The 10,591-nt window shown below is 36.3% G+C and overlaps 2 protein-coding genes across 2 annotated transcripts; both read left to right on the top strand.

The window, feature by feature from the left end:
* Positions 1–824: 824 nt before the first annotated feature.
* On the top strand, positions 825–3,119 carry LOC121262285 (squamosa promoter-binding protein 1-like). The gene is made up of 2 exons (XM_041164689.1): positions 825–1,533; positions 2,631–3,119. Exons 1-2 carry the CDS (start codon positions 1,103–1,105, stop codon positions 2,860–2,862), a joined length of 663 nt encoding a protein of 220 aa, XP_041020623.1. The 5' UTR covers positions 825–1,102; the 3' UTR covers positions 2,863–3,119.
* Positions 3,120–7,876: 4,757 nt separating this feature from the next.
* LOC121263434 lies at positions 7,877–9,138 on the top strand. Its single transcript, XM_041166321.1, has one exon. It carries the CDS (start codon positions 8,103–8,105, stop codon positions 8,985–8,987), a length of 885 nt encoding a protein of 294 aa, XP_041022255.1. The 5' UTR covers positions 7,877–8,102; the 3' UTR covers positions 8,988–9,138.
* Positions 9,139–10,591: the final 1,453 nt, after the last annotated feature.

The following is a 10,591-nucleotide window of genomic DNA, read 5'->3' as shown; positions in this document are numbered from 1 at the left end:
TTTCTTTTATTTTTTCTGCTTTTATGTGTTTTTCTTTTAAAGTATGGCGAAATGTCAATTTGTTGTTCTTCGGAGCCTGGTGACCATCACGCACTCCACCGCAAGATTCCCAAGACGTTGATTTTTCAGACAGGCGAAGAATCTCGTCGAAAGCACGCGGTCCAAAGTGCACGTGTGTCATACATGCACCACTGCAAGAGGAGCTCTACTGCCCCATGCACAACATTTCTGGGACCAAGGCATCGATTTCTTCAGATTCGACTGTCCGCTGTACTTCCACCACAATCCTTGTGTTCGCCTTTTTTATTTCCTCTAAGGTTGAAAATGCAGATTTACAACTTTTCAAGCTGTATTTCGCTATTTTCCCATGTATCATTTATGTTTTCGTTTATTTCATTTGTTTTAGGTTAATTAAAAAAAAATAGTCTCTTGGTGTTTTAGGTTAATAATAAAAAAGAAATAGTCTCTTGGATATTTTGTCTATAGAGTGAAAGTCCTATTTTCCTCTAGAGGGTGGGATTTGAAATATCTGTTTTAGGCAAAGTGTGGTCTCTTAGACGGTTTGTCTATAAAGAGTTCTAGAAGTTAAGACTATACTAGTTACAAATGAATGAAAAAATCTATACAACCTTCACACACTACACTTTTTTTAATTTTTTATTATTTTTTATCAAATATTTAACATATAAATAATGAATAGGAGAATTGAATTAGTTTAAAAAAATAAACTCAAAAAAAATATTAAAAGAATATTAAAAAATTTAAAAATCTAAATAAATATGATGTGCGGAGGCTAACAAGGTTGTGTATCATTACTCAAAATTGTAAGAAATAGAAACCTATCATTATCGTTGCACTTATCTAGTTGGAAATGCTTGCGGGTGAAAAAGTTAATCCATTTTTCCCCTTTCGCAAGGGTACAATGCCTTCACCGTACATATTGCTTTGACATCAATCATCTCCTTCTTCCAACCTCTCCATGGTTCTAACCCATTGTCATTACCCTCTTGCTCTTGCATCCAAAACTCCCAACTTTCCCAGAAGTTTCTCTCTCCTATAGAGCCCCAGAAACTCTCTTTCTGTATCTCCTTGTAAGTTTTCGATGGCTGAAAGATCTTTCGAGAAAGAAGAAGAAGAAGAAGAGCAGGAAGAAGAAGATAAAGAACGTTATGATGATCATGATAATGACGAAGATGAAGAAGACAATGTTGGTGAGGGTAATGAGGGAGAAGAAGAAGTTGAAAATGAGGATGAGCTGGGACTAGAGTATGGAAGGAAGAAGGTGATGATAAGGGTAGTGTCAGCTGGACAGAGGCTTAGTGCTATGGTACCCTTTATGAATGGTAGTAGTAGTAGTGGTAACAATATGATCAGTGGCATTGACTCATTACGTTGCCAGGCTGATGAATGTGTTGTGGACTTGAGAATGGGGAAGACTTATCACAAGCGACATAAGGTTTGCGAGCGCCACTCTAGGGCCGCTGTCGTTTTAGTCAGCGGCGTCCGCCAGAGGTTTTGCCAGCAGTGTAGCAAGTATTTAACTTCTTCTTTGTGCTAGAAGAGCTTATATAATTTTGTAATGCAAATGGGTGTTTGTGATTTTTCTTCTTTTGTCTAATTATGGATAGCAAGTGAATTGGGTGTTCTCTTTTGCCCATAATATGTTCGACTGTTTATTTCCAGTGCCTTTTCTGGTTGAGTTACAAGGAGGGAAAGAAAGGTTTGCGTGATTTCATGCTCTATTTGTTTTGATTATAACTGAATTAGCCTGCGAGTAACTGTGAACCAGCCTTTCTGTAATTGACCAAAGAGCTTGCAAGTTGGTGATCGGCGAGCAGTGGGGTCTGATTTTTCAAAATTAGGCAAGTCATGCATCTCTGTAATTGACCAAAGAGCTTGCAACTTGCAAGTTTGGTCATCGGCAAGCAGTGGGGTCTGATTTTTCAAAATTAGGCAAGTCATGCATCTTTGGTGTCTATATCTAAGTTGTTTACCTTGTGTCATAGAGTTGTTATTTTACCGTACCTAATTTGAACCAGCTCCTGGGCATCACAAATTACAATGTGTTGTACACTTGTATTCAAAACTGAAGCATTGAGAATAAAGATATCTATGGATTTGCTTCTACGAATTATTTTCTACTTTCTATTAACAAGTAAACCTTAATTCAATAAATTTATATGTACTTTCATTGGAAGCTCCTCCCTCATATTGCAGACAACAATTTGGTAAGTAGAAGTTAGCTTTTCTGCCACAAATTGCAATCAACTGGAATACCGTATTGTGTGTTTCATGATCATTTTATGACATTATTATGCAATTCAAGAACTTCTCCTATCATTTTATTTCGTGGGGTGGGAATTAATAGGTCAGTTGTGGTCACCAAGTAGAAATATTGACATTAGAAACCGTTAGTTTTCTATTTGTTTATCATGTACATGGCGGTGATAGTGTAATTTGGAATTACTATGTGTTGCCATAGTACTTTTGCTTTCCATGCAGTGGAAGTCATATGTATGAATAATTTTTTGTAAATGCTTTTGTTCATGTGCCAGAATTGATGCATCCTCATTTTATTTCCCTATGGTCTCTGCTGAAGTATTTGGTTGGGATATGAATATGTGGTACAGGTTTCATGAAATTTCAGAGTTTGATGATAACAAAAAGAGCTGCCGGGAAAGGTTGGCTGGTCATAATGAGCGTCGGAGAAAAACCCCTTCAAAACTTAAAGCAGAGGATGAACAGAAGCCATCAGAGTGCAGAATGAATGGCAGCTTGCTGAAATCCACGAGAAATTCAAATTGTGGTGAAATGAGTGTTCTTCGAGGGAGCCCCAATATGAAGCATTCTCGAATTAAATAACTGCAAGTTGGCCTCAAACTTTGTTTTAAAACATTTATAACTTCTTATGTATTATCTTTGATAGGAAAAATTCCTATATGCCTTGAGCAATCTAGTGATAACAGCCCAAGTCAAAGGGTTATTAATTTTAGTAGCATGGGATAATTTTAGCTTCTTATCTGTCATGTTACTGAGTCCTGTACAGAAGTGACTTTATTTTGGTATCATGGGTTATTCATGAATGTGTAGTTGATACTATAGTTGGTTCACAAGATTAATAGAGCCATTTATTTACCTTCTTCCACATAGCAAGAGGAGAGGCCAGAGTTACTATATGTGAAACTTCATGCCCATCCGTGTTGGGTAAAAACAACTAAAATCTTTGCATCACTGTGTATTTCTGATTTCTAGCTCTCATCTTGACTTGTCCCTGCCTGAAAGGCTTGATTTTTCAATCAACAAGCTGTGCTAAGAGCATCAATCCCTTTTTGTATTTCCCCCTTGTCCATGAGCAAATCAATGTCTGACAAATATGTATTAAATAGATGAATCATTAAACTATGGATGCAGAAAGGTATCCGCAGAGCAAGGCCCCAAACACAACCCTCATTATTCCCCAGTTCATCCTTGCTGCGGTTCAATACTCAGCTCTGCATTTTTATTTCGTTACATAGTAAATGTAATAGGAAGGGCACGGAATTTATTCTCCAACATACTTGGTATAAGGAATCAGACAAATCCTCTTTTCCTGCAACTCAGAAAACAACGATGACAAACGTGATTCGACAACATGCTTACGTCCACAGAGTTGCAGAGGATTTATTATACTGAGGAATCACAAAATACACTTTGGGGCGAAATCTCACTATTCAGAACAATCAAAACGAACTAAATTATTCATTAAGTACATATTTATAGTGTCATACGGCATAAATCTTATTTTTTACCTTTTTGAGGTATTCACTCGAGAGGCTGTTGAGCGAACTATTTATCTGAGCTTTACTTAAGCAACATGTCGAGTGAGTGTCTAGCGAACTGTTTATCTGAGTTTTATTTAAGCAACATGTCAAGTGAGTGTTTAGCGAACTTTTTGTCTAACACTTTTTCTGATTGCAAACAGTGCCAAAATAGGGTATCAACCCAAGCCTACGCTCCATGGCCCGAGCCTCCTTGAAAATTTGCCAAAAATGCATCCTTGTTGGGTCAAGTCAAAAAATCGGGGCGACACACCAGCAAATCCAGGCTCCACAAACCCACAAGTATTTGGTTAGCTTTCTTTTTAGTTTTTTAAAATACAAATCCCTGCTTTAAACCCAAAACTAATAACGAACCAAAGAAGAAATATGTTGTTTCAAGGATTGAGGAAGTTGAAGCCGTTGAAAAAGACAACTGAACTTTATGGTGTGATGAAATGATCAGGGGATATGAAGATTGAGATGGCAGATTATGCTGCAAGCTAATTTGTGAGGGCAGTTTGTAGGGAAGGGAGGATATATATATATATATATATATATATATTTATATATTTATATACTCAGCATAAGCTTACGATCGAGGTGTTTGATTATCTTACACAACATATATAGGAAGGTACACTTAAATGGCTGAAGAAAGCTAAAGCTGAACATGAGAAGGATTGGGTTTGAATGAGATATCAGCTGGGGTACTAAGAAATGGAGCAAATTATACGATTACTAATTTGTAAATGTAGTACTGGATGGTCCAAATTAAATTGGTTTATTGCATGCAATTCTCTTTGAGTTTTGATTGACGTTATACGCAGTAATCTGACTGATTGATCATGACAACATCAACATAATTTAAGATAGAATTACCATATTATCAATTAGTCATGTATTAATTCGAAGGAGTCAAATCAAAGAGCTAGCTAGGAAATTATTCAAACACCAACGTATATAGGAGTACTGAGGTGTTCAGTCATGAGCAAGACACATGAAGGCAAGGCAAGCTAGGCACAGGAGAAATGCATGCATCCGGCGGCCACCCCCAGTACTATTAATTTCGTGTAAATATAGTGTTTCAATATTTATTTAGCATTCTGTCGATTGAGGTCGGTAGCTAAATTAATAATTTTACGAATACAGAAGAAATAGTAGAGGAGACAGAGAGAATCATGGGCCTCTGATCATGATCATTGGAATTAACATGTGATACGATATTAATTAGTGGGCTTGCTTCCTGTACATTAGGCTATTTCAATTTTCACCAATAATTATTAATTTGTTTTCCCCTATAACGACATGTTATATATATATATATATATATATATATATATATATATAATGCCGCATGGTACAGGCCTATACGGAATTCACTCCAACTTGATCATGATATTGTACTCATAATATTAAGCATTGCAAATTAAGCTAGATTATTGGTCTGTCTGAAGGTCTAGTGTTATGCTAAATCTTGTCTGAGATTTGTCGACGTTTTACTTATCTTTTGGTTACTTGAACTATATATATCTAAGGCAATCATGATGCCTTGCCAGCCTTTTTTGTTCATAAACAATTTAAAAGGACGCAATACAAGTACTTTAATTTTGCCAAGAGGAGATCAGACGACGTAGCAATAATGATTGGGGGAGACAAGGCAAGCTGGCCAAGGCATACTCATGTCATCACTATATACAGAAAATATATGGCAATCTCAATGCCATATATGATCGAAATTAGAGAAACGACACTTTGGTCGCAGTTGGTATATACGTTGTTGGACACATGTACGATACAAATACAAACGTATTGTGATCCATGAATAAACGTACAAGGCTTAATATGCACTAGATTCGATCAAACTAGCCCATGACGTGTATTAATATGGTCGATGCATGAACTCGATCTCATGAGCAGTACGTTATTCCGGTCATTATGATAACCAATATATTCTTGATTTTTCAATATGCATGCATGCTTAATTCCAATGCCAGATATTGGAAGATATTGTGATATTAATATAATCCAGGCCAGCCTCTATACACACCGGCCGGGCCGGGAGGGGATTCGTCGAACGGTACTACTACTGGTGCATGGAAGATATATATCGTGAATTGCGCTTGATGATAGTGCATTGAATTGATCAGTGATGTAGATTAATACTGTAGGCCGGGACAAGGAGAATTATATATGAACTCATTCATATATATATATATTATGTTAAATATATATTTGTGAATGCATATATGCGCGTGCAGTAAATGGTTACGTTAGGCTTATAGAAACAATTTCTCTCCATAAAAGGCCTTATAAGAGGAGTGTGATAACTCCTTATAAAGATCAGGATGAGTTTTTTTTAAGCCGTGTGAGACTTCTCAACATACTCCCTCACGTGTGGACCGATATTTCTAGTACCATCTTCGTGGATAGGTCGCAGGAGCTCATCATCGGTCATAGGTTAATCTACTCTGATATCATATAGAGATACATTTCTTCCCATACAAAGCCTTATAGGAGGAGTGTCATAACTTCTTATAAAGACTAGGATGAGTTTGCTCTAAGTAGTGTGAGACTTCTCAACAAGGCTAACATGATGAATTTCGATCCAATTAGCTGGTACACGAAATGTTTACTTCCTAATTATGTTTTTCCTTGTCTCCCGAGGACACCAACTACTGTAGTACTGTCATCAGGACGACCAGATTCTCGGCCCCAGGATAGAATATCAGTCATGTATAATGCTTGTATATATGCATGGTCCATTGAAATAAGACACGATCGAGTACTCACGAACTTTGGGTATGGGGATTTAAGTTTATCTTTATTATATTACAAATGATAATTCAAAGAATAGTTCTAAATGTTGATGTTTATTTAAGAGAACGGTGCCAGGCCAATACAATGGCAGGCCTGCTGGCTGTACCCAGTATACATGATCATGTTCAGAATTATTCCAAATACAATAATTCCCAAAGGCATACGTTCCCCCGTCTCACGACCATATATGTAAGGCGATTAAAATGTCTTTATAAGGTGTTGATCGATGATCATGAGTAGTGCCAATCAAACCTGCAGAAAAGTTTAGATCATATTATATCAACCACTCGATCGTTATCCTTATTTGTTAATTAATGTTGAGTAGGTACGTACGTGGGACTAAATATTCAAATATATATATATATATGGTAACTGCTCGCAGTTACATTTATTTCTGAATTCGCATCGTCAGCCCAAAACCTTGACAAAATGAGTTTAATGATGATGTTTTCTCCTTGCCATTAAAAAACAGATTTCAAGAGTTCCTCAAAATATGTTCTCTCTCACTCTGTCTCAGTAATTAATGTTTCAAGTTCATGATTGATCTCTGCTAAAAAGACAAAATGGGTGCATTTCTGAAATGATTTAAGTGGTTTCGATGCCTGGTTGAATGTCTCTTGCATGCTCCAACTCCGCAAGCCACATCCTTCTCTGAGAGGGCCCTTATGTCTCAGCAGTCACATGCCAAATCCTGCTGCTCTGATTCCCCGTAATATCTAAAGAATATTATCAGCATCAGTACACGCATAACCATAATCTGCATGATACGTGTCCTATACCTATGCGTACCTATCCTTTACTGAGATTATCGAGAATTAATGGAAATAGAGGTATGCAATGGAGACATATGCAGAGCAGGCCACTCGTGCACATAATAAACAAGGTAAAGGTTAGCATTGATAATTGAGCTAGCTAGTAGCTATGATACGTGTACTGATCTTGGAATTCTAATCATTATATCTACAAATTTATCAATTGTTTTACATTTTCTTAATTAAACGCCACAGATCTGGATCTCGATCTCTCTAAAGCTTTTGTTTAATGATTTGTACAGAGCAAGGTTGTGGTAGTTGAGACAACCCAGACAAGGCACATCTGTGAAGGTCAGGCAGCTTGAATATTAAACTTCAACAATTGAGGGTAATGTGGCAGTAGGGGAGGCAAAGTGGGTGATGACTCTTCTCGTTACTTGCGCATCACAGCTCACAAGATGACAAAAATAGTAGTTCACCTCATCACCATTTCCCGAACATCGTGGCTTAAATAATTAACAAATCATTGAAGCCAATGCTGGCCAAAGCTGTGACAGACGACCGAATACAAAGGAAAACCCCACTCTGGCACCACATGTTGATCACATTAACTAGAACAGTCATGTCTCTTTTTCATCTCTGTGTGCACGTTCCTATATATAGAGAATCATAGAATTGGTAGAAGCATCTCAAAGTTAAGCGTTCTCTGGGAAAAAGAACAAAAACAAAAGCAGCCATGGCCGGGAAATATCAAGTTCGATCTATAAGCTTGCCTTCCAGATCCCATCCCAGCACTGTCAGACTCGAAGAAGAGCTGAACAGGCTAAAAATCCGAGAGGAAACATCAACATTAACATCAGAGTCGATTTGCAAGGGTCTAGTTGGTGTAGAAGAGTTGTATAGATGCGTGGATGAGCTTCTCAATATGGCATCGACCCAACAAGTCCTTTCCCAACTTCAACATGAGAAATACGTCGAGGAGTTGTTGGATGGATCTGTAAGGCTTTTGGATATCTGCGGCATTACAAGGGATGCCATGTTGCAGATTAGGGAACATGTTCAAGTTCTTCAATCTGCTCTCCGAAGGCGAAAGGGAGATTCAAGCATTGAAAGCAGCATCAACAGCTATACTTGCTTCAGAAAGAAAATGAAGAAGGATGCCAAGAAGTTGATCGCGGCTTTAAAGCAAATGGAAAGCAAATGTGGAGCATCACCAATCTTAGATCTAGACCACCATCTATCTGCGGTGATTCGAGTGCTCAGAGAAGTTTGTTTAATAAATGTTTCAATCTTTCAATCCCTCTTGATGTTCTTGACAACTCCAGTGTCAAAGCCAATTAGTGGGTGGTCACTGGTCTCAAAGCTGATGCACAAAAGCGTAATAGCATGCGAAGAGAAGCAAGAGAAAGTGAATGAGATGGAAGTTGTTGATGCTGCACTAAGCACCCTATGCAGATCATATGCCTCAAGTAAGGGGGCTGATTCTGAGAAGGCGCAAAGTGCACCGAAACGGTTGGAGGATTTGGAGACTAGCATTGAAGAGTTGGAGAATGGTTTGGAGTGTGTGTTTAGGCGCTTGATCAGAACAAGAGCCTCTCTTTTGAACATAATCTCTCAATAGATCAGAATAAAACAAAAACAAAAAAAAAAAAAAAAGCCATTTTTGTCTGATCTCCATGATCCTATACGACATCCAAATTTTAGAGGATGTACGTGTCAAAGGATTGATATTTTCCTATTGATCAACAACTATGTACATGGATTGCTATAGAATGAATATAAACAGAAAAGTCAAGCTCTACATTCTGCCTTTATTTTCTTTTCTCGTCTTTTCACCTGTTGCTATTACATTCAAATACTTTCCAATTGAATACTGAAGACACAAAACGACACTTTGCATTGGAAATGCCAATGGCATCTTTTTGTAATTGAAAATTCTATACATTACACTTCATTCTACTATATATGATATGACACATTTATTACTATTAAATAATTATTTATTAGATAATTATTTATTATTTAATATCGATAAATATGACATATCTTATATAGTAAAATGAAAATAAAATGGTGATATAGTGTAATTTCCTAATATTTTGATTTGCTATGATTCATAATATACATGTTGATATATTTGTTTATTTCACAAAATCATGGGGAAGAGATGATGCATTGATGCATGGGTACATCCATCCTTATCATGATTCTCTATTATATTAAACACTATATACTGACATTTGAAATTAATAATACTCGATCATATGACATTAAAAATAAATAAAACTCCACAATCAAAATAATTTAATTAAGGCCTCAATTATTCTTATTCAACAATCAAGATGCCGTACGTCTTCCAAAACATTAAAAAAAAAAAAAAAAATCAAATGCATGTATCACATATAGAGGTTTGTCCTCCTCCACGTGTAGGCAGGCGAAGGAAAGTAATAAGATCAGACGTGTGTCAACCAGAGTTGAGTTTGAAATTAAGCTCTAATTGTTTTTCTTCTATAGGAATGTTTTACTTTTATCACTTTTTTATTTTATTTTTTATGAGTTGGTATTGTCTAATATCTATCGATTTTTAATTTCTTTGAATATAAAATAAATTTAAATATGATAAAATATCATATTTTAAATATACAGTAGTGAGATAAAAGTAAAATCACTTAACTGGATCATAATTAAGCAAGTAACGCAACAATGTTGTTAATTAGGTGCAAAATTCTGCAATCTCTAATCTATCTATAGCTAGGATACTTGTGCACGAGAAGCGTGATTTCATCGAGAGAAATGTTAAATGGTGAGTAATCCTTTAATGTTCAGTACTGATAGTTATTGTTTTTACAAATGGATAATGCCCGCCCAATATGCATCCTTGGATGTGTCTTCTAGTGTATTTAATTTTTTTTTAAATATTATTTTAACATCCTTAGTCATTAAAAAAATTACAACTTTACTAATAGTCACTTTCTTGACCATTGCTAAAACAAACGAAAAAGGAGATAGAAAAATATGCACACATGGTGCTTGATAGAATGCGCAAGAGAGAAAGAAGTCTTTGTGTCTTGGTTTTCATTGATTCATTTTCCTATTTATTACATACAGACAACTCATGAATTTATATGCTTTCTCAACAGAGGAATAGCAGAGGAATATCAGTAGTACATCTACCACTCTTGTGGTTACACATCAACAAGGTTGTTAGGCTCGAATATTCTGGAA

This window comes from Juglans microcarpa x Juglans regia, chromosome 4S (genome assembly GCF_004785595.1).
Source record: "Juglans microcarpa x Juglans regia isolate MS1-56 chromosome 4S, Jm3101_v1.0, whole genome shotgun sequence".
Lineage (NCBI taxonomy): Eukaryota > Viridiplantae > Streptophyta > Magnoliopsida > Fagales > Juglandaceae > Juglans > Juglans microcarpa x Juglans regia.
Note: the sequence above shows the minus strand (reverse complement) of the source record. Positions and strands in the feature narration are given on the sequence as shown.

Bases quoted from the DNA above. Each gene is read 5' to 3' on its own strand.
- LOC121263434 (XM_041166321.1), top strand. From the start codon at position 8,103: ATGGCCGGGAAATATCAAGTTCGATCTATAAGCTTGCCTTCCAGATCC.
- LOC121262285 (XM_041164689.1), top strand. From the start codon at position 1,103: ATGGCTGAAAGATCTTTCGAGAAAGAAGAAGAAGAAGAAGAGCAGGAA. The intron at 1,534-2,630 runs GTATTTAACTTC...TATGTGGTACAG, and splicing joins TTTTGCCAGCAGTGTAGCAA to GTTTCATGAAATTTCAGAGT.